Below are 24,188 nucleotides of genomic sequence, written 5' to 3' on the forward strand. Positions count from 1 at the left end.
ACGTAGGTTATATACCCTATAGGGTAAGTTTATTTGGACTCTTTGACCATGAAGCTATAGTATAAGGGTGATGGTTCATATTTAAGACCCCACGAGGTAGCATGTTACGAAGTTAATAACAACAGGAATAAATTTTCTACGGTAGTTTTGAGCGGGGAATAGCCTAAGAGTGGTACTGTTGTTGAATGAAAGCTCAAATCGAAGCCTGATATACCCGATAATATTTTTGAGTTTGTGTTTTGGGCATTCAAACTATGCATTGATGGTTTTGCTCATTGTCGGCCAGTAATATCAATAGATGGAACACATGTCTACGGGGTATACAACATAAAGCTGCTAATTGCAGTTGGTATGGATGCAAATGGAGTTATATTCCCTCTAGCTTTTGCAGTTGCAGCTTGTAACACCTCGTGCATTCGGGCTAAGATTTGACTCGTAAGACGGGGGGATAATGAACCCAATTTGAGTATTGTATAAATGGTGTTTCAGACCCAATCAAGACATGAGAAGAGTCCTTGAGCAAAAGAAAGTCGGAAGCTACCCTACGGAGCGTATTTTCAAGTGAGTTTGCACCATATCTAAATTAAAATCAGTAGACGGAAAAATATGTAAGGAATTTGGGAAAATTTCCTTCTTGAAAGTTGTATATCTTTGAAATACCTTTCCAACGGTATATTATGGAGGTCAAAAATACATCTGTACAAAAAGTTATGCCCGTTTTACTAAAACAGTGTTCTGCCGATTTACACTTGTAATACTAGAAAGTCTTGACTTTTTCAAGGATATATATATTTTTGCCATATGATCTATGCACATTACTAAGAAGGGACTGATGCGATAAGAAAACCATGAGCAGACGATATTGATTTTTTTTTTTTTTAGTATTAGTTTCAAATTATTTCAGCTTATTCAAATCAGACCTAGAGAGTATGACGTGAGTAAGTTACTACAAGAAGCAGGTATTACTATGAGATGAAAGATATGATAATTCCCCTTAGGTTATGTGATTAAGTATTTATCCCCGATGAGGATAGTATGATATAATTTTGAAAATGTATAGGGAGTTTGGGGTTAGCTGTTCCAATTTCTCATTTGAGACAGATCAAATTTCCCTAGGTGTGATCTGTGTCTATAGTTCAGAAAGATAGTATACAACCCCAGAATAGAGCCAGATATGGAGGAAAAGTTAGAAATAACCTTATGCTTCACTTTAGTACCCAGAGAAGAATTAGAGAATATGATGCTAGCAAGTGGTTAACAGAAGCATAGTAAGTAAGTTTGAATAGATACAGTGAATTAGAAATTTTCAGCAGAGTTAGTTGAAGTACGGTCTGAGTTACTTGGTGAAGTTAACACTACTAGGTGGATAACTGTCTGAATACACCGAAGGCGTGTTAGAACCCAAAGGGTTTAAGTTAAATTTGAGGTATAGAAATTGGTGAAAGATGAAAACCATCTAAGCAATGAGAGATCAAGCTACAGAAGAAGATCCTTTAAGGGTTATCAGAAAAGAGTTTTCCTCAAGACTGACAAAGCTAGTATGCCAGTTATGTACATTAGAAACCCGTTCATTTAAGTAATTCAGTTTTCCCAGTAAGTAAGACTTGCTTGAAGTAAGCCGAAGAAATGAGTTGTCAGTATGTTAGAGGAAATTAGCAGAACCACTAGATGACCACTTATCGCTAACTCGAGAGATCCACAGGCTTTAAACTTCAGCTTTTGAACTAAGGGGAGATCGTGTGATAAGGTGTGTAGAATGTGATTTTTGTCATGTTGTTGAGATCAAGTACTAGGTAATTATGTTATGAGATAAAGTTCTAGATCAAATAGTGTTTTTTAAGGGTATAACGGTTCCAATTCCAGAGTAATTCCTGTACTATGTGATACTAATGCCCAGACGTACTCTACTCGTGCCTTTCATACCCATATCATGCCCATGTTAGAGATTTACACTCCATGTTTAAGATACAAGAATTAAGACTCCATACGATAGTAAGCTATGCAAGGGAATGTTCTTTCATGTTTCTCACATCAGGTTGTACTCATGTCCAAGGTTAAAGACCGCATTCATGTCTCACGTATCTATCTTGCTTTTATACCCATGACTATGTTCTTGCTTTTAAGTGCTTTCCGAATATGATGTTGATTTTGATAATGATTGAGGAGAAGGTAACACAATAGTTTAAAGACTAAGAATCCTATGGAATGCCCACCTGGTCCTTGAACAAGGGAAAAATGCTTTAGGTAAATGATTTATTTCAACTCCAAAGATATGCTACCTACGTTCTCACGTACTCGTGCCCACGACCGACTTCTTTGAGCATTCACATATAGAAATAGCATAACAGTGGGGTTGGTAGGTAATGATAAGAGTAAGTCAAGATGGATGTCCTACCCACGATTCTACGTAACTCATGCTTATGGTCCTCTGGCTACTGTTTTAAAGCAGCTCGTAGCTTGGCACAAAGGATGCCATTTTCTTTTCCGAAGTACCTATGCCCTGTTTAAGTTCAAGGTGACTTTCTACTAATGCCTTAGGTGCTTGACGAATGAAGCATTCATGCCTATGATCCTTTCCTTCATGAGTCTTATTTTATAATGAGGGTGTCGACTTACAGTAATAAGAGTAAATTATGTTGAACCATGTCCCATTCTGTAAGTATAGCTAAGTTCCAAAAGTGATATCTTATCCATTCCTATGTCTCTAAGTACTCAAGAGTGAAGCCTAGAACTTATACTCCATTTAAGTCACACTTATGTCTTATTCACACTTCAATATTCATGACCTAATATCCAAATGTCAGGGTATGTAGCTTCGAAGTACTTACGTAAATGTCATGTCTCTCATGCCCCATGCCATGCTACTCATGTATTCATGTCTTATGCCATATTAGTCCCATTTTCCATGTACACATATTCCATGTTATGTTCTTTAGTCTGATGTACCCATGCCACGTCTATCTTCGAAGATGAAATGTCTGATTCGTATGAATGATCCCTTTCTCTCACTCCTTAATGATCCGCTTACAATAATAAGCAAGGTAAGCCAAGATATTCATATCTATGTTTCAAAGCAAACAAAGTAAGGTTCGAAGTAAGGTATGTTCCAAGTTTATAGTGAGATCTCTTCAGGTATTCTATGGTACTTATCTCAAAAGTATTCTACTCCGATTTGATGTATCATGTCATGCCTACGCTAGAGCTTTATGAATACCTATGTTAGAATCATATTCCTAGTATATGACTCAACTCTATCTCATTTGCACGGAGTTGCACTTACATTCAGAGCCTAAGTCGTACTCTTATCTCGTATGTCTATCGTGGTAACACATGAACATCTATGATCAAGTCTCTAAGTGTTCAGATCCTACCTGCGCTCAGTATTCAACCCTCATGTTATAATAATCATGTTTTCGACATTCAGATCTCATGTTGATGTCCATGTTTACACGCGTTTGTATCTTATAAAAGTTTAGCACTCATGTTTTCATGTCAGCCAGTCTTCATGTATTTATGTCCCACGTTATGCTCCTCACGTCCAGGTAATCATGTCATGTTCGTGCCTATTTTCCAGTACTCATGTCATTCATGCCTACAAATTCTCTTCCAAACCCCATGTATAGTAATCATGTAATCATTCAGCCAATAATCATGTGTTCAGGCCAGCTCAGTATTCATGTTAGCCACTTTCAAGATTCAGTAATTAAGATTATGCCACATCATACGTATTAAGATACTCTGTGAGGTTTATGTTGATACTTTAGTTAGCTGACCAGCATTTGAGAAATGTCGTGAGGGTCCAAATTATGAAGGAAGTCCTGCCATAAATTTTGTAGATTCCAGAGTTAATAGCGATTCTTAACCACTAGTCATAAATCGAGGACAAATGTTTCATGATTCTCATTCATGTAGGTGCTACTCAGTTTCATGTTCCCCATGTACATGTTTCCATGTAATCACATATTCAGTTCTCATGATCCATGACCATGTTACCACGTAACCACGTCAAGATATTATGTTTTATGTCATGTTTCTTTCATGTTCATGTATTCAAGCCATGTCCAGCCATATTCTTGACCATGACCCATCATTCGAGGACGAATGATCCCAAGGGGGGGATATTGTAACACCTCGTGCATTCGGGCTAAGATTTGACTCGTAAGACGGGGGGATAATGAACCCAATTTGAGTAGTGTATAATGGTGTTTGAAACCCAATCAAGACATGAGAAGAGTCCTTGAGCAAAAGAAAGTCGGAAGCTACTCTACGGAGCATGTTTTCAAGTGAGTTTGCACCATATCTGAATTAAAATGAGTATACGGAAAAATCTGTAAGCAATTTGGGAAAATTTCCTTTCTTGAAAGTTGTAGATATTTGAAATACCTTTCCAACGGTATATTATGGAGGTCAAACAGACATCTGTACAAAAAGTTATGCCCGTTTTACTAAAACAGTGTTCTGCCGATTTACGGTGGAACATAAGGGCCGTGTATTCCAGCCGTAAAATTGGTCCAGAAAGCCCAAATCACTGTAATTGATTTATGGTGGGATATATGGTCCGTAAAACTTTTATGGGCCGTAAAATAGGGCGTAAAATGGGTCCGACAGCAATTTTAAAACTTCATTTTAAGCCTTTTTCACTTCATTCTTCACACCTCCAAGCCCTAGAACGACCTTCTATTCTCTCCCATCATCAAGAACATTAAGATAAGCCTATTATAATCATTCCAAGTCAATTCTAATATATATTCTTGTAATCATAAACTAGGGTTTTCAAGAAAACCCATCTCAAGGTTCAAGAATTCGAGATTTTGGAAATCTTCTTCAAAGTTAAAATCTTTAATTCAAGTTTGGAGCATTACCAGGTATGTAGAGTTGCTATCTACGTGTGGGAACATCATTGTTCTTCCCCACGCCTCTTAATCCATAAAGTATGAATCCTTATGAAAAACTAGGGTTTCTATACCATGCTCATGATAACCCTAGGTCCATGTCCATGATTATATGTCCATGATTATATTATCTATGAATTGTTATAATTCTATCATTGAGTTCTTAATATTTCTTTATGATTATTAAGAATTTGTCTGTAATCTATGAAAAACCCATATATCTTATTCCATGGGTTCATGCATGCTATTTTATGATATATTATGCTATTTCAAGAAAATACTATATATGTTTTACAAGTTCATGCAAGCAAGTTATAATTTATGATATCCATGTACAAGCAAGTTATATTTATGAAAACCATGGGCAGCAAGTGCCTCTTATTTTACATGTTCATGATTTTGGGAGTTGCTTTAATTACCGAGGAAGGCTTCAGATAGCCTGAAACTACGTAGCCACCATAGGATGAGGATCGCTCCACCCATGTCCCGGACGATCTCTCATAATGACTGGATCCTTTCATATTTTATTAAATCTCATGTTCCCTGGCAAGGACTGAGTGTTCTGCTGGCGGGACGCAAGCACCAGACCATAGATCGGTTATAAGTTATTGCTCTCCCTACTTATGATATTTTTTACCATGTTATATATATATATATATATATGTATGTATTCATGTTCATGACCAGGTTTCAGTTCCTATCATTATTATTTCATGTCTCATGTTATTTCATTCAGTTGCTTTATATACCAGTACATTCAATGTGCTGACGTCCCCTTTTATTGCCCGGGGACCTGCATTTCACGATACAGGTGCTGATATACAGGACGATACATCTGCTCAGTAGGACATCATTCATATCAGCTTATTGATGAGCCCCATCTCGTTCGGGGTTTAGTCAACTTTTGTTTTATGATTAGTTATGCATCTAAGGTATGCTGGGGGCCTTGTCCCAGTAAGTATGTTTTCCAGTCAGACTCATGATAGAGGTTTCATAGACTAGACAAGTCAGTTATGTTATGTCAGACTTTCGGAGTCGTATAGCCATTTTGGCTCATTCATGTTATTTCCGCACTCATGTTTAAACAAGTATTTTTATTAAGTATTATGACTTACTACGTTTTATAAAGGCTCATCATGCATTCACGTTATATTCCGCTCATGTTATGCCTCATGATGATTCAGGAAGCCATGTGGTTCGCTCGGTCACAAGCAGTAAGGCACCAAGTGTCGTGTTTCGCCCAGGCCATGGTTTGGGGCGTGACAAAGCTAATGAGAGCACTAGTATGTGGGGTCTATTTTTGAACTACTTGAGGCAACATGTCATTAAGGATCGCATGGGCATATGTGTTATATCAGATAGAAATGTTGGCATATTGAACAATATGTTTAATTTGCATGGGTGGCAGCCGCCCTGTACCTACCATCGTTATTGTTTAAGGCATTTGAAGGCAAACTTCCAAAAGGCATATTGAAGCCCAACCCTTTGCAATTGGATGTGGGCGGCTGCAACAGAGTATCAGGAGAAGAAGTTTGACCTGCAGATGGAGATTATTAAGCGGGCGGATGAGGAAGCCTTCCACTAGTTGAATGTAATTGATAAGACAAATGGACATTACACCAAGATGAAGGTAGGCGATGGGGGATGCTGACAACAAACAGTTCTGAGTCATTCAATGGCTTGTTGAAATCTGCACACCACAATGGTGAGAATGACTTTTAAGCAGGTTGTGGAGCGGTTCGTCAATAGATCAAAAGAGGCCAAAGCGCTTGCGGCAGACAGTCTAAGATGGGTGTCAAAACCGTCAAAAGTGTTCGAGTATCACAAATTTAAGGCTCAACAACACGACCGGATGATGTACAACTATGCAGAGCGCATATTTGAACTCATAACAAGTGTGCACCAAGGTAAAGGAGGTAACGTCCACACAATTTGTGAGATTCCAAGAACATGCACAAGTGGCAAGTGGCAAGTGGCAATCATATCACATGCCATGTTCTCACACCTTCAAGTGTTTTATCACAATGGGAAATAACGCTTCCACGTACATGCCTGAGGAATATACAGTTGAAAATTATGTAAAAACGTATGCTTGAAGGTTCTATCCACTTGGTAGTGAGAGTTATTGGCCACCCGATCCATTTTCCATGGTTGCAAATAAAGCATTTATCCGTAAATTTAAAAAGAAAGCATACTCCCGTATTCCTAATGAAATGGATGTTCCACCAGGGAGATACACTCGAAAATGCTCATTTTGTAATTATGTTGGTCATGATAAGCGCAAGCGTCCCTTACGGCATGGTGGTCAAACTACATCTCGCAGTGGAAGTACCTCTCTTGGCGGAGGAAACTTTCGTAGTGATAGCAGATCTAGTAGTGGTGGCACATCTCGTGGTAGTGACAGAAGATCGACTCAAGGGCATGAATTGATGAATGTTTTTTAAGTTTTTCTTTCTTTCTTTGATGATTGTATTTTAATAAGTTTGGGTTTGTTATTAATGAACAAGTTTAACTAGTTTCATATTGTCATGAATGATGCAATTTAATTATTTTGAGATTGGTATGAATGCTACAATTTTGACTAAAAAATAGCACACTTAAATCTAAACCCTAAAACATAAAGAACTTAAAGCTAATGAACCAAGTCTTCAAACAAAAATGGAGTTAGAGCACTTTTGAACCACTAAAACGGCAATCCGAAGCTTTACTTATCCTCGATGTATTGAGCCTACCTTATTAATCGCACAAAAATAAGTAGGGTTCTATATAAAATATTGAAGTTTCGGAGTCCCCAAGCAGGATTAATCTATTGCTAAAGTACGTTAAAAAGTGTAAAGAAAAAGGGGGTGGGGAGCGTTAAAGGACTTAACCCCGCCTTAACAGGGTAGTTTTGTCACTTTTTTTTGTTGGGGTATTTTGATTCAAATGTTTTTTTTTTTTGAGTCATTTTGGTTACGGACTCTTAATACTATGGGTAAAATGAAAAACAAGAAATTGTTTTGTCTTGATATGCTAAAAGTGATAAGTAAAAGTGAAAAATTATTTTTTGAATACTGGACAAGTACAAGTGAACGGAGGGAGTACTCTCTAATCCATTTTACTTGCCATTCTTAAAAAGATAAATGGTAAATTAAGAAAAAATTTATTATCTGTCTTTATTTTTATCCAATAGCTATGGAGAGAGATTAATGTGGTGAAAAGGTATAGCAATGTTAAATTGAGAAAAAACAATAGCTAAGGATAATTTAGTCAAATTACCCTTTCGTTAATTGTTTTTTAAGGGACATGTATAAAAAAAACTCCACAAGTAAAATGGACCGGAAGGGGTAATATGTAATACTCCCTTTGTCTCAAATTATTTATCATGTTTCTTTTTTACATGCCCTTAAAAAACTTTAATTAAGAGAGGTTTTTAACTTTTTATCCTTATCTGTGTATTAAGTAGAAGCTCTTTTCGTTGAATATTTACTCAATAATTAAGGCGTTTGTAGTCTTCAAAACATAAGTACTACAAAGGGGAAATGGATTTAAAAAATTATTTGTCTCGAACTTCTACAATTGTTGTAAAATTATTCTAAAAGAGTTAGTTAAATATATCAAAAGATGAAGCAAAAACAATAAAGAGATAAAGAGACAAGAGATGAGAGATTTCTTATTCATCCAAATGTGTTCAAGTGTGTACAATACGAATCCCTATGCCTCTATTTATAGTGGTGCATAGAGGCATATAAAAGGATAGATATAAATATGACATTCAACATATGAGAATGTGAGGGAGATCATGGGTGCAGTGGGAGACATTACATTAAACCTTTGAGATCATGGTGGAAGTGGGAATTTATTTCTAGAGTGGTGGACATCCACACTTATTATTTCATAACACCCCCCTTGGATGTCCATGTCTTAATAGATGATGTGTCTCGTTAAAACCTTACTAGGAAAAATCCAGTGGAAAAAAATCCTAGTGAAGGAAAAAGAGTACACATATCTCGTAATACGCATAGCTAGCTGCCTCATTAAAAACCTTGCCAGGAAAACCCGGTGGGACAAAACCTCAGCTAAGGGAAAAAAAGTACAACGCGTATTATACTCCCCCTGATTAAAGTATCACTTAATTCTTGGAGACAACACATCCAAATCTTGTATATCAGCTTCTCAAATGTCGAGGTTAGCAATGCTTTAGTGAACATGTCCGTCAACTTATCAATCGAGCGTATTTGTTGAAAACCTATTTCACCTTTCTGTTGAAGATCATGTCTGGAAAAGAACTTTGAGGAATGTGTTGTATTTTGTCTCCTTTGTTATATCCTTCTTTCAATTGAGCTATGCAAGCTTCGTACAATATTGTTGAGATCTTCATTTCCAAATAGACATCATATTATTGCAAAATGTGTTGAATTATTGATCTCAGCCAGGCACGCATTCCTGAATCGCTTTGTATAAGTATCAACAATTAACTACCATGTCGAACGTCATAGTGTGGCAGTATCCTCACATGCAAATCAGTACTTGCTTGAAGACCAAACTTCATGTAATAATATAAATAATGCTCTGCATTTACATAACCAACAAAACCTTGATAATAATTGTTAGGACAAACAAATCTATATTAATAATTTCTTTTGCAGTATGCAATCCAATATACTCATCATTATCATGAGGTCAAAATGATGTTTATTTATATTTAGCGACATCACAACCATTGGGGTACTCAATGGAATCGCTTTAATCTATATAAAGATTTGTTGAAGCTTTATTTTCGTAAACCCTAAATGCTTCAAACCAATTTAAATCCCTACGAATTTTCTTTCATTGTCTATATAGCCATATTGACAACAATGAATTATACGCATTCAAAATTTTCATATATTGCCAGACTGATAAGAAACCCCATTCATCCACCACAGGAGAATACATACGTCTCCATACAATAATGTCAGGACTTTTGCGAAAAATCTTTATGCCACAAGGCACAAGCCGTACTTTATTTTTACGGTTTTTATTTCTCATTTTACTTTTTGCACAAGAATCCATTTGTACCCCACTGACATTATACCTTGAGGTCATTGGACTATAGGTCCAAAACATCACTTTTCCAAGTGAAACAAAATATACTTGAACTGCGTATTTTATTTGACCAATCATTATATCTGTCCATATTCTTTGACAGATTTGAATTCAAGATCCTCATCACCATTCTAATGTTGAGTGCTACATTATTTCAAAGATACCGTCGACGGTTATTTGATATCGGTTCCAATGTGACATAATTTATTGAGATCTCTTCATTTTTCATCAATTTCAGGTACCTGAACCTTTCCTAAGATTTTATAAAGTATTATGTCGTGGTGCTCTTTTAAAGCACCTGCCTCATTATTATGACCGTCTTGATCATTTGCTGCTCTCCTTCTTCAAGGAGTTTTATGTGTGGAACCGATTGATCTATCGCCATAGACGTTGTCCTTCAAGAACTTTAGTTCTAATTGGAGCATTTGCAGCTGGAATATAATATTGTGTTTTGGGTCAGCAAATGTGTCTGGCAGTTAACTTGAATTATCTTTTCAACGAAGATCATACCAATGATAATTCATTAAATATACATTATTTCCAGCCACCTATCATCCCTCCCCCTAATGTTAGGAAATCTAACATTTACCTTCCAACTTTATTTGGGGACCCATCTTTGTGCGTTGTGGTGGAGCAATTAAATCATACATTTACGCACATTCAAACTCTTAGATGGGAATTATTTGGTTCCTGACCCTGAATCAATAATAGGGGAACTTATTATAACTTGTTGGCTAGATGCTTACAAGTGCTACTACATATTAAATAACCTATCTCAAACCAAATTTCCTTTTGGGAGATTTGTTCTCATAACCAATTGTTTAGCTATAATTGGAGGCATACAATTTCTGCTAATCCAACTTGGATACAAACCAGCATATCAACATAATTTTCATAGTTTGGAACTGTGCTCTTAATTTAATAATTTGAGCAAACAATCTTGCAATAACCAAATCACAAATTGATACCAAATGCACATGTGACCACAACATAGATGCACCTATTAACACCATATGATATTAAATCGGTCCACATGGCAGGTGACTGGGCCCATATATATATATATATATATATATGTGTGTGTGTGTGTGTGGGCCCAGCTGTCATACCCTATTTTAACCAGAGTCAAAATAGTTTATAACATTCCGGTAATTCCGGGGTTATTTAAAGTCCAGAGTCGCCACCTAATTATTTACGGTGAATTAGGGCACCTAAAGTTTATTAAAGTAGCTATCTAAAGTTGATTTGATTAAAGTCTTCGAAACCAAATGATTCTAGGTGCGGGTTCAACTAATCTAGAGGGAAGGTATTAGGCATCCTCTAAATTCCATTAATAAATGGTTAACCGACCGGACTTATAATTAATTAGGCTAAGTGTAAATATAGTATTATAGAAAAAGAAAGTAATTTTGTAAGTATGGCTAAAGTTATAGATAGATATGTAAGAATGTCATTTAAAATAGAACTTGTAGAAAATAATAATTTGTATAAAAGAGTACTTTTAATGCTATTTTGAAATACGACTTATAAATGTTGTTAAAGTTTTAAATGAAAGTGTAATAGTGTTGTTTAAAATAATACTTGTAGAAAACATAATAATTTGCGTAAAAGAAGATTCTAAATGTTAAATGAGACTCAAAAATATTGCTAAGGCTTTAAATGAGAAATATAGTAATGTTATTCGAAAAATAAGATTTGTAGATAGTAGGGTAATTTACCTATGGATAATAGCCTTTTAAAAGATGATTTGACAAAATGTGATTTTTAGATGAAAGTTATATTGTATGAATATGATGGTGTAGTAATAATGCAAGACTTATATTCTCAAATTTGATGAAAAGGGCCATGAATTTCTTTCCATTTTTTTTTTATCACTCTTATTTAGCATTATTTGAGCTAAAATATGCATGATTGGAAAATGTGTTCATAAAATATATTTGAATTTATATTTTTGCGTATCCGTGATGTTTTGAAATTTCTAATACAGTAAGAATGAGAACACGATCTTAATTCAAAATATATATTTATAGCTCCATCCTTGAAATTCAATGGCTTTGATATAGATAAATATCCTAGACACTATAAATAATTGAATATGAAAGAAGAAAACGAAACTAAGGAATTAATTATTGTTTCTTCCTACCCGTTTGGCTAAAATCAAACCCGCTAATTCTGCTAAGGCTCGCCTAATCTAAGCAAATAAACAAGTAAAATGTTAGTCATGCAATTACAATTGAATGCACAAAATAGAATAAAAATAGAAGAGTAAAATGGTTTAGATGGGCCCAGCCCATTTCCGGATTGCTGTAACCAGGCTACTGTTGGGCCTTGGCCCAGTCATTTTATGGATTGTTGTGGCCTGTTCACTGTTCATTGGGCTTTGGCCTAGATTTTTTGTTTGGCTGCGGATTGGACTGACAGGAGGGGAAGATTCCGTTGGGCTTTAGCCCGACATCAAATGCGGAAGATGTCGAGTCCCGAATTAGGACTCCATTTTTTCTCCGAGGTGTACATGTAAAAAGATCAAGAGGATTAGAGTCGTACATAATTGCTAAATAAGGCAAAACATATATAACGTTAAACTTCCAAATACACATGTTGATAATAGGCATAAAGAAAGCCGCAGCAAATCTTGAAGATTAGTCGAACACCAAATTTTATGTTAAAGTTAAAATCTGTAAGATCCCAATAGCGTTTCGCTTTGTAAAAGACTCAACGTGTTGCCAGCAAAACTTGAATTCGATTATTAAAGATAGGCAGTCAACAAACCAAACATAAAGATAAATGTCGTGCTAGACATTTCAGGTACTAAAAGTTCACACTATTCGTATATGTGCTTCACCAGTGTTACACCGATCAACGTTTTAACTAACTTTTTTTTTTATTAATATTCCAAGTAGCAAAATATTTCTTTTGTATGCTTTTGGTGAAATGATATTTCATTGGCATGATAGCTAGCTATGAGAATAATGGTTTAGTTCTCTGAACATTTTGTGGTGCTAAGATTCGGAACTGAAAGAGCATACTTTGCAACCTTTTTGGACTCAGAAAAGAAAAACTTTGAAAGAAAGAATATTACTGATTCTATTAACTTTCAGCACTTTTGATCAAAGACAATTAGTAGAACTTTCGGCATTTCTAAAACCTTAAAGAAACCCAATCCGAAGTGAATTATCTCAAATAACAATCAAAATTCTACATTAATGCCTATCAAATTCATCATGTCTAGAATGTTTTGGCATAAAATGAATATCACATATATTCTAACAGATAGGTACAGTTGTGCATCCGAATATTCACGAAGTCAGCATTTATTTCACACAGAGAAAAAACTTAGGAAAAATTTGTAAAAGGAAAAAAAAAGCAAAACAACAACGACTGCCTATTCCTAGAGTTCAACTGACACCATATTTCAAATTGACACTTAACTGATCAGTTTATATTCAACGAAGCATAATGACATAGAGTTCAACCGGTGACCAAATTTCATCGACAGCCACTAGTATCTATATTGAGCCAAATAAGAATGATAATAGATGACAATATGCATTAGCACCTAGACCACTTCTAAACAACGCCTGTAATCTATTCGAATGGAGTTATTCTCTAAATGTACATTAATATCCATGCTAAATAATTTACTCAAAACCACATGCTGATTCTATTTCCACATAAATTGTGTTGATCAAAACTGCAATACAGGTAAACAACTTGGTATACTAAGGAACCAGCAGATGACTAATATACATGATTTGACAATATTCAAATTTTGAACAAACTTATAGGCTTGCTAATAATCGTCTTATTATTAAACAAGAAACTAAATCAGATCAGCCACATCTATATGTTAAACAACTAGACATAGATAAGTATTGGTAGTGATTAAGCTGAATTGTTAATGATTAAACCAAATTAGCTTGTACCTAGACAAACAACAATCCAAATAGCATAGTCAAAGTACGAAATATGTTGATTAATCTGGGTAAACCTAACAGACCTACAACTAAGCAAGATTCCTGATAAGTCTTACCTAATAACTAATGAGTCAGCAAATATCACATAAGAAACAGGATTTCGACTAACAGAACTTCAACCACCAGCATCGACATGTTATATAATCACTTTATCGTATTTAAATCTAAGCATATTACATTCGTCCCAGGGTACATCATTTAGAACAATATGATTGCTAATAGGACTGAGCACAGAACACAGATTTGAGACCAAATTAAATCAACAACCAACATCGACGTATCGTACGATCATTTCATCATATCAACCCAAACAGATTACATTCATGACAGGGTATCTTATTTGAACAAATAGAGTAAAAAAGAAAGGGTCAGTGTCAAACTGTTCTAAACATATACACAGTATACCTAGAATATACACATCCGGGTGTGTATATCAGGTGTATGTCGAACGTATGTCTCCTTCCTACCTTGATAACCCACTGTATATCCTAGGTATATTCAGCTTTGAATAGGTTCTAATTTCTGAGAATTCGGTCTAAGCATCCAAAACTACGATGTACCTCTTTCAAATCCATTTTTAGTAATCAAACATCCTATCCTAACAGCACCCAAACATCAAGAAAATAACAGGGAAACCAAGAAACTACCTAGCTACTACAACGAAAACAGAAATGAGCTAGAATTTTAACTAAAGCGGAAACTAAAGATTAAAAGCAATAAGTGTATCAAGGTTTACCTCTTTTGTGTGCAGTGAACGGGGCATCGACGGCATCAAATCTACTCTCGAATGTTAACAGATTGGGAATCGACACAAATGGATTCGAAGAGTTCTATCGTGGCCAAAGTCCACCAAGACAGAACGAACATTTATCAGTCTTAAAGTTAGAATCGTAATCAAAAGGAAAGACATAAAAAAAATGCTAAATATTTCTGGGTGATTCTTGTTGCATCCCCAACAAACTCAATCTGTCTTTTTTCTTCGAAAACGTTGAGTCCCTTTCCTTTTATAGAGTGTGGAGAGAGAGGAGCGGGGGAAAGGGAACGGCGTGGTGGGGAAAAAGGGAAGAGGAGCGGTGGTGGTGGGGTGAGTGAGACGAGGGAGATGAGGCGGAAAAGAAGGAGAAAAGAAAGAGAAAGAGGCGGAGAAAAAAAAAGAAAAGAAAGAGGAAGAGTAAGGGATTTATGGTAAAAAAAATAGGTGGGCTGGACCGGGTAGGGTAATGGGATTGGGCTGATTTGTTGGGCATTTTAGTTGGGCTGAAAAATGTGGGTTGAAAACGTGGATTGGGTAATAAAATGTGGTTGTTTATTTGGGTAGGGAAATAATGTTGTATTTGTATTTTGGCCATTAATTTGGCTGAAAATTGTTGATCCTTCCTCCTCTATTTAATTATTTTTGGGCTTCTAATTTAATAACCAGTACAACATATACTATGTAAAGACAATTAATAATTAATATGTAGAAAAATAAAGATTTTATAAAGTATTGTCTTGTAATTAATTTAACAATTGCAAACCCGAAAAAAATGAAACGATGACGGACATTTAAAATTTGCGATAAAGTAATGCTCGTGATATTGAAAATAAACGTAGCGAAAATAATAGTAGTGACATAACCATAAAGTATTTAGCTTGTCAATAAATTTAGAAGCCCGAGTAAAATGGAGTTAAATAAGGGAGGGACAATATTATGTTTTCTACAAGTATTATTTTAAACAACACTATTACACTTTCATTTAAAACTTTAACAACATTTATAAGTCGTATTTCAAAATAGCATTAAAAGTACTCTTTTATACAAATTATTATTTTCTACAAGTTCTATTTTAAATGACATTCTTACATATCTATCTATAACTTTAGCCATACTTACAAAATTACTTTCTTTTTCTATAATACTATATTTACACTTAGCCTAATTAATTATAAGTCCGGTCGGTTAACCATTTATTAATGGAATTTAGAGGATGCCTAATACCTTCCCTCTAGATTAGTTGAACCCGCACCTAGAATCATTTGGTTTCGAAGACTTTAATCAAATCAACTTTAGATAGCTACTTTAATAAACTTTAGGTGCCCTAATTCACCGTAAATAATTAGGTGGCGACTCTGGACTTTAAATAACCCCGGAATTACCGGAATGTTATAAACTATTTTGACTCTGGTTAAAATAGGGTATGACAACTGGGCCCATATATATATATATCACCTTTTATACGTTCCAAAAACATGGGATACAATCCCAACCTTAGCTGATAGATTAATCAATTTGTCATCATGAGAACAAGCAGCACAAAATAATTCTTGAAGAATATTTTATTTCTTCAATATATAACCACATGAATTCTCAATTATTTTTGCATCACATTTGAGTCGAGAGAGTCAACCGGTCATGCCAACTTCCGTAGCATGTGATTCCAGCATGCTTGTATTTATGTGGTACAAATTCACAGGAAAAACAGACAACATTTCACATACATTTAGTTTACCCGCTATAGTTGTAGTAATATGAAGATATTAAATCTTCCCATAATTTATAATCTCAATATAATTCATATTTGGCCAATGCCTTTGAAACTTAAAAAGTTTCTTTTGAGACTTACTACAACACCAATATTATGAACAATTTCATTCCTCCGGGTAGTACCAAAGTAGCATTTTCAGAGCTCCCAATTAATTATGTACTACCTCATATTTCATAATATCATCCATATGGTGAACATCTTCTTTTAGGGAGTAATTGTCATTACGGTCATGGCCAAAACCATTTTAAGCAAGACTTATTTCTTACATACACCTTTAGGTAATTCATGATAAGACATACCACAATACTGTGAAGTACTAAAAGTACTTGATCAAATGACCGTTTATGCCAAAATAAAATTTCTCTCAAACCTCCCGTAGAGGTGAGTTGTGATATTTATTCTACCATACATGAGCACGTCCTTATCCATAAGTTACACATTTCACTTTCAAAAATGGGAGAGCATTCAGGATGCTTATCACAAGTCACATTCTCTTCTAGAAATGGACTATAATCATATAGACATGCGTCATAAATTTTCACTATAAGCCCATTGTCTTTATCATATTCATAGACCCACCTTGACATCACTTTGAAATTATATTTTTCTTTCTTTTGATGGAGGATTTATAAAGCGCACGGCAACCGCGTACTCAATACCTTTCATACCAAATTGTTGGTAGAAATTGCCTTTGCTTTGAGGGAACATTTTAAAACTCATAATGTTCTTCCTTTCGTAATTACCACAATGATGACTATTATTATTTTGTCCCTCCACGTTCAACCATTTGTCATCTTTCAGACTTATTATGCATAACTACCACATTCACTTCACGGAATGAAGTATATCAAGTGAGATGGGCTTCATGATTTTTCATCAAATGCTCATTGTTTGCCTCAGGCATCATTATATCATCAATATAGTGCATCGAGACTCAAACCCAATGTCTTATCCATATAAAGGCGTGTTAGGCCATAATGCGATGGAACTTGAATCCACCGTCTTACACCTCAACCAATGGCATAATAGGCCAGAGAATTAATCAAAGGCTAGTTAATCAAATTGGCAACCTTTACTTTACAAAATTATATATCAACATCTTCTGAAACAGGGGTTGATCGGTTATGCAAACTAGGGGAGCTCAATAGGTAATCTATATATTAATGTAGATAGAAAAAGAGATTTCATATTCAGCCTTTAGAGACTAGCACAACGTATGAAGCATTAATTATTCATACAGTGATTGAATTAAACCAAAATAATGCATCGTACGTGAGCAAGCAGTGATTTTGAAATAAATGTATCGAAATAAAAACAACAGTACAATAGCTATCCATAGTAGCATATTGCATTCACCAACCATGATTTTCCAGTAAGAGCTTAACTGTTTCCTCAGGTTATTGGGAATTTCCTTTGCAATCAAAACTGTCATTAGATACATTCAACAGATTATAAAATGGCACCACAATTAGGACACTATAACCACAAAGCAGAAACAACTAATTATTTCTCAATCAGAATATTGTCATGTTATGAATCGGGTCATGCAAAATAAAGTAACCAAAACCCAAAAAAATCCCAATAATTTTCATAGTTTGTATGTTGTGGTACCATTGAACAGATACCATTTTGTTGCAGGTAAAAAAAATTCTTACTTTGGTCAGCATACGTTTTTCATCCATATGCGTAAATCAAATCAAATTCAAAGTATATACATACAAATATTAATCTTTATTGGGAGTAGAAGTAACATTTAAGCCATTATATATAGATCACTAACAGACATATATAACATAATTATTCCTAATGAATATATGCATGAATAATTAAGAAGACTTCGTAGATCTTACCATATGGTTTGTTAGACAGACAACACTTTCACTTTTCTAAGTAAAATTACTACTCTTCTAGTGAACATTAATTTCACTACCAAAAACAAATACTATTGCGATAATAACTTTCAGAGTGAAAGAGAAATTTGACACATTTTTCAAGATAAAGGACTTCTCACGTATTAGTGAACTAATTATGAATAGTGAAAAAGTATTCATACCTTGAATGTGAAGAATGGAGAATTACGTACCCATACAAACTTTCTCCCGAAACAACTTCGTGAATAATATTATTACTTTTAATCGTTGAGTCTCGTGCTGATAATGTGTTGTAAAATTATTCTAAAAGAGTTAGTTAAATATATCAAAAGATGAAGCAAGAACAATAAAGAGATAAATAGACAAGAGATGAGAGATTTCTTATTCATCCAAATGTGTTCAAGTGTGTACAATATGAATCCCTATGCCTCTATTTATAGTGGTGCATAGAGGCACATAAAAGGATAGATATAAATATGACATTCAACATATGAGAATGTGAGGGAGATCATGGGTGCAGTGGGAGACATTACATTCAGGGGCGGAGCTACCCTTGCCCGAGGGGTGTCAAGCGACACCCCTTCGCCGGAAAATTATTGTATAGATAGGTGAAATTTTGGTTTATAAGTATAAATACCAGTGTTGACACCCCTTGACACAAGTTTAAGGTTTAGTTCAGTGGTTAAGGGGTTGCAAAAATTTCCTAAGGTCCTGTGTTCAAACCTGGGTCGTGACATATCTATATTTTTTGACACCCCTTAATATAAATTCTGGCTCCGCCACTGATTACATTAAACCTTTGAGATCATGGTGGAAGTTGGAATTTATTTCTAGAGTGGTAGACATCCACACTTATTATTTCATAACAACAATAACAAATAATTTAGACACTATTTTTAAAAATAACGACAAATAAGTTGAGATGGAGGGGGTATACTTTAATTTTTATTCCGAATTGTTAAACTTTAATTGGTTGATTCAATAAAAATATCAGGTGCAAAAATGTAATTACAATGTTGATATTAAGAACAAAAGAAAACTCACGAAATTGAAAACTATTTATGTCACTTTCGTAAAGTAAATGCTGTAATTATCGTAGGAATAGACTTTGATCAACAACTGATCAAATAAAGGTAAATTTCATAGATAGTCACTTAACTATTATTTTTTTATAAAAGTCACTTAACTATTATTTAACAAAAAAGTCATTTAATTTTTTATTTTATTTTTATAAAAGTCATTTAACTATCATTTCTAATACAAAAGTCACTTAATTTTGAGTATACTTTCCGGTGTCACTAAATCACTTTCCGGTATCACTAAACCACTTTACGGTGAATAACACATATTTTACTCTCATTTAAAAAAAAATCTATTAATTAAAAATTACTTAAAAAGGTTAACTCGACCCAAAAAATTTACCCCCTCCATCCCATTTTATGTGGCTCCTTTTGGATTTCGAGATTCAAACAAGTGTTTCTTTAACCATAATTTTTTCATATATCTTTTAAATATTTTGAATTATCCATTATCCTGACTTATAGTATTTTTTACATAGTTTCTAAATATGTACATTTTATTTCAAAAAACTTAAAGATCACATGCTCAAATTCACGGTCAAAATTAAAATTATTTTGACTCAAAATTTGAATCGTGTCATATAAATTGGGACAGAGGAAGTAATAATTAATTTTGAGTCGGGTCGGGTTGAACCTTTCTAAGTAATTTTTAATTTATTTGATTTTTTTCTAAAAAATGAGTTATTCACCGTAAAGTGATTTGTGACACCAGAAAGTGACTTTTGTGTTAGAAATGATAGTTAAATAACTTTTTTGAAAAAAGTAATAGTTTAGTGATTTTTGTGTTACAAAAGTAATTAAGTGATTTTTATTAAAAAAAAATGATAGTTAAGTGGTCACATGTGAAATTTACCCAAAAAATAACTACTAAATCTTTTACAAAGAAAACGAAATGAAGAAACTCCCTTGATAAAATAATTTCGAGAATATAAAAAAGTCCTAAAAATGGCATCCATCTGTAAACGTTTCTTATCTTAGAATTTTGTTTTTAAACTATTTTTTCTGAATTTTATTTTCCAATTGGTATTTGTTAAAAGGGGCAGACTAAAAAAATCAAAATCATCATATATACCCTCCTGTACATTCTGGAACCCACCTTCATATAATCTCCATAGTTGAGTCCAATACCAAGAAACCTTCATCCATGGCATTTGCTCACTACTTGCTAACAGTCCCAGCTGATACTTGTAAACACTATTCTACTACTTCCATTTTTACTCGCCCCTTTTCGTCTTCTTGTACTTCTCTTTCTTCGCCAAACTTCAACACTCGCAGGATCTCTAAGAGTTTGAAAATCGCCCACAAAGGTAATGCTTTTTACTGAAGAAATTATGTGTTGCTAATTTGTTTTTTTCACAAGTACTTCGTGGATAACGTTTACTAATGTGGAAATGTTCAATTTAGTGATGGTACTTATTGAGTAGAAAGAATTGAAATCTCATGGTTTTTAATTTGAAAATCTTGCAATTAACTACCCAACTTCATTGTGCTTGCACTGAAGATGAATTTTGTATTATGCTATGGCCAGTTAACTTCAGCGCAAATTCACCATGGCTTTTCTTGGGTATTTGGCACAAAAGGTCTATAGTATAGTTGAATGCTTCACTTCATTATCTTTTTACTACTCCCTCTGTCCCAATTTATGCGGCACTTTTTGTTTATCGAGAGTCATTTTGACTAATAGTTGAAGCTAAATTGGATTAGGTCAACTCAATATTTTAAAATTAGAATTTAGATATTCAAAAACTATACGAGAAATTCTATAAGTTGCAATTCTTCTCTTGTAAATTTGATGAAATACATTTTAAAATGTTGGTCAAAGTTAACATAGTTTGAATCTCGAAAAGTGAAAAGTGTAACATAAATTGTGACACAGGGAGTATTATTTATCTGCATTTCTGGTTTTAAGCAACGTAGCTTCCCAACTCCTCCGTGCCCCTAGCCAAAACACAAATAACCGTCTATACTACCCGATGAACCAAACAACACTGTTTCAAAAGTGTAATCTATAGAGTTATATGGAACTTTTAGTTTTATAAAGATTTTCCGTTGCTTTGTGGAATTTCTTGGGAGAGTATGCGTCCTATCAGAAGTGTTTGATCAAACATATTATCTACATGGAGAACAGTAATATCTTCAGTTGTCACTTAATGTCTAATTTTCGGAGGATTATGAAAGAGTTGCTAATCCAATCATACCATTGTGGAAACATTTTCTTTCTGTCATTCAAAATTTGGACTTTGGAAACTAATTGTTGCTTATTTCTCCAGCATCTATTAAGGCTCAAGCATCTGAAGCCAGCTCAGCTGCAGATGCTTTCACCAACTTCAAGCATGTACTGCTTCCAATTACAGACCGGAATCCTTATCTCTCTGAGGGTTCAAGACAGGTCTACTTCTTTTCTGCATTTTCATACGTGCTTAGACGAATCAACCCTTGCTTCGTTTCTCTTAATTCTGTGGTAATTATGGATTTCCCCAACAATGTGAGCCTCTTACTGTGCATTTCTTTTTCCAAAAAGTATTAGTTTCATTCTCCAAGTGTCATATTTGAATTAGATGGTATGGCACCTTTGATGAAAGATTGCGGGATCGTATATAATTCTTTTATGTGGTGAACTTCATTCACCGTAGCAGTAACAGGTTTTGATTGCATATTAGCTGTTGTTAGCTGTAGCTGAAGACAAAAGTACAGTTCACCTCTGGATGACAATGGGGCGGGGGAAGCTTTAAAGGTGAGGGTTCGGGTGACTCTTAGTAGGAAAGCAGCAGGGGAGGGGGGAGATCTACAGTTCTTTTGAAAATTTATAGTGAGCATGGTGAGTGAAGCAGATAGAGGGAAAATCTAATGAAAAAAATTACTGTTAGAAAAATGGAAGGCATCTTAACATAACACGGTAGAAAGGGCAAGGTTTAGTGGGTTGTAAGTGCAGAAGAAAATTAAATGGGGTGTGCTGGTGGGGTTAGACTTGCTATCCTTATGTAGAGTTAACCTCCAATTCAACAGTTTGAACTAGTTGCATGGTATAACCACCAAAAGTAAAGAGTTGTAAATGCTTCAATAAATGCTGGGCCTTTTAGTTCCTCAACACTTTGGTTATGAGAAAATATATGTATTGGCTAATCGCGGAACACATTATGCAGCCTGTATCAGTTTCTTTTTGTCAAACAGCATTATATTTTTTTTTTGCCGTCTTTCTCCCCCTTTCTTTTTTTGAACATTTTCGCCTAGCTCAGTTGATTTCTTAGTGGCATATATACTTTTTCAAAAACCTTATAAAGTAACTTATTCTTGGTAATTTATCAGGCTTTCTTTTTTTGAACATTTTCACCTAGTTCCGTTGATTTCGTAGTGGCATATATACTTTTTCAAAAACCTTATAAAGTAACTTATTCTTGGTAATTTATCAGGCTGCAGCAACTGCCGCTGCTATGGCAAAGAAGTATGGAGCTGATATAACAGTTGTTGGTACGTATATTGATGTCCCAGATGTTGGGTGCTATTGGTTCTTTCAAAAGCTAAACTACAGAGATGACTTTCTTGGTACAGAAACTTTTAGTGGTAGATTTCAAGGAATCTAGGTCTTTATGGTCTTTGCAGTTATTGATGAAAAGGAGAAAGAAGCACACCCTGAGCATGAGACCCAACTATCGAGCATCCGGTGGCATTTATCTGAAGGTGTGTATTTACTATTTCTTTATCTGTATTTATTTAAAAAGCATAAACCAGTTGATGGATTGTGATTTAAAAGTGCAAGCTAGATGGGTGCACTAGACTTGCAAGGCAACTGGCATTTTGCATGCAAGTCTGTAACAGGATAATTTTGGGGAACTTTCAGTATGTGGCTTGTACATGAGACGGATGTTTCAATCTTATTATGATATGGTTATCTCATTATTCTGCTGTGGAGATCCGGTTATGTGAGTCTGCAATTGGTTGTTTACATTTGAGTTGGTCACAACATCCTAGTATGTTGAGATTGGAAAGTTGAAACATGTTCTGTTTGCTTATATGTTGTATATGCTGCATAACTGTTTTGGTCTGCGTCTCATAATACTAACGACTATGAACTAGTTCCTCATCCTTAGTTTTACATGTCATCTGGTATATTTGCTGATTGATATTTGCAAACATTTGCATAGGTGGATATCAGGAATTCAAGTTGTTAGAGAGGCTAGGTGAAGGAAGCCAGCCAACAGCCATTATTGGGGAAATTGCTGATGACATGAACTTGGATATGGTAATTATGAGCATGGAAGCTATCCATTCCAAGCATGTCGATGCAAACCTTCTCGCAGAGTTCATCCCTTGTCCTGTATTGCTTTTGCCCCTTTGAAGAAGAAATGTATCTGAAAAGCCAGTGGTGCTTAATTTTAGGATCAAGGATATTAGCATTACCTAACTTGAAACTTATTACTATCTTCATCGATCAGGTCTCCTACATTTTGACCTTTTAATTACATTCTCTGCTTCATTGACCATAAAGACAAGTTTTAGATTTGTGATGACTGGTACCAGAATGAAAAAAGGAAGCTGGTTCACTGCAACTTAATCGTGAGAAGACATAGATGTCGTCGACTTTTTAGGTGTTAGTCTTGCTCAGCTTGATACTGGTGCATTACGTTTTAACTCGTATCTTGGCTTTATTTCTTGATACTGATATCATCATACAAATGAAGAATTAGCTAACCACAACGAAAAACTTGTTTCTAGATTAATGGTGTGATTATCATGCTATATTGTTAAATCAATCGATCAGCTGTGCCTATAAATTGTCAAT

At 34.7% G+C, this 24,188-nt stretch overlaps 1 protein-coding gene across 1 annotated transcript; it reads left to right on the forward strand.

The window, feature by feature from the left end:
• Positions 1 to 20,442: 20,442 nt before the first annotated feature.
• LOC132625116 (uncharacterized) lies at positions 20,443 to 23,913 on the forward strand. Its single transcript, XM_060339915.1, has 5 exons — positions 20,443 to 20,715; positions 21,679 to 21,797; positions 22,819 to 22,876; positions 23,009 to 23,086; positions 23,551 to 23,913. The coding sequence occupies exons 1-5, from the start codon at positions 20,553 to 20,555 to the stop codon at positions 23,742 to 23,744; spliced, it is 612 nt and encodes a 203-aa protein (XP_060195898.1). The 5' UTR covers positions 20,443 to 20,552; the 3' UTR covers positions 23,745 to 23,913.
• Positions 23,914 to 24,188: the final 275 nt, after the last annotated feature.

Source organism: Lycium barbarum, chromosome 12, assembly GCF_019175385.1.
Source record: "Lycium barbarum isolate Lr01 chromosome 12, ASM1917538v2, whole genome shotgun sequence".
Lineage (NCBI taxonomy): Eukaryota > Viridiplantae > Streptophyta > Magnoliopsida > Solanales > Solanaceae > Lycium > Lycium barbarum.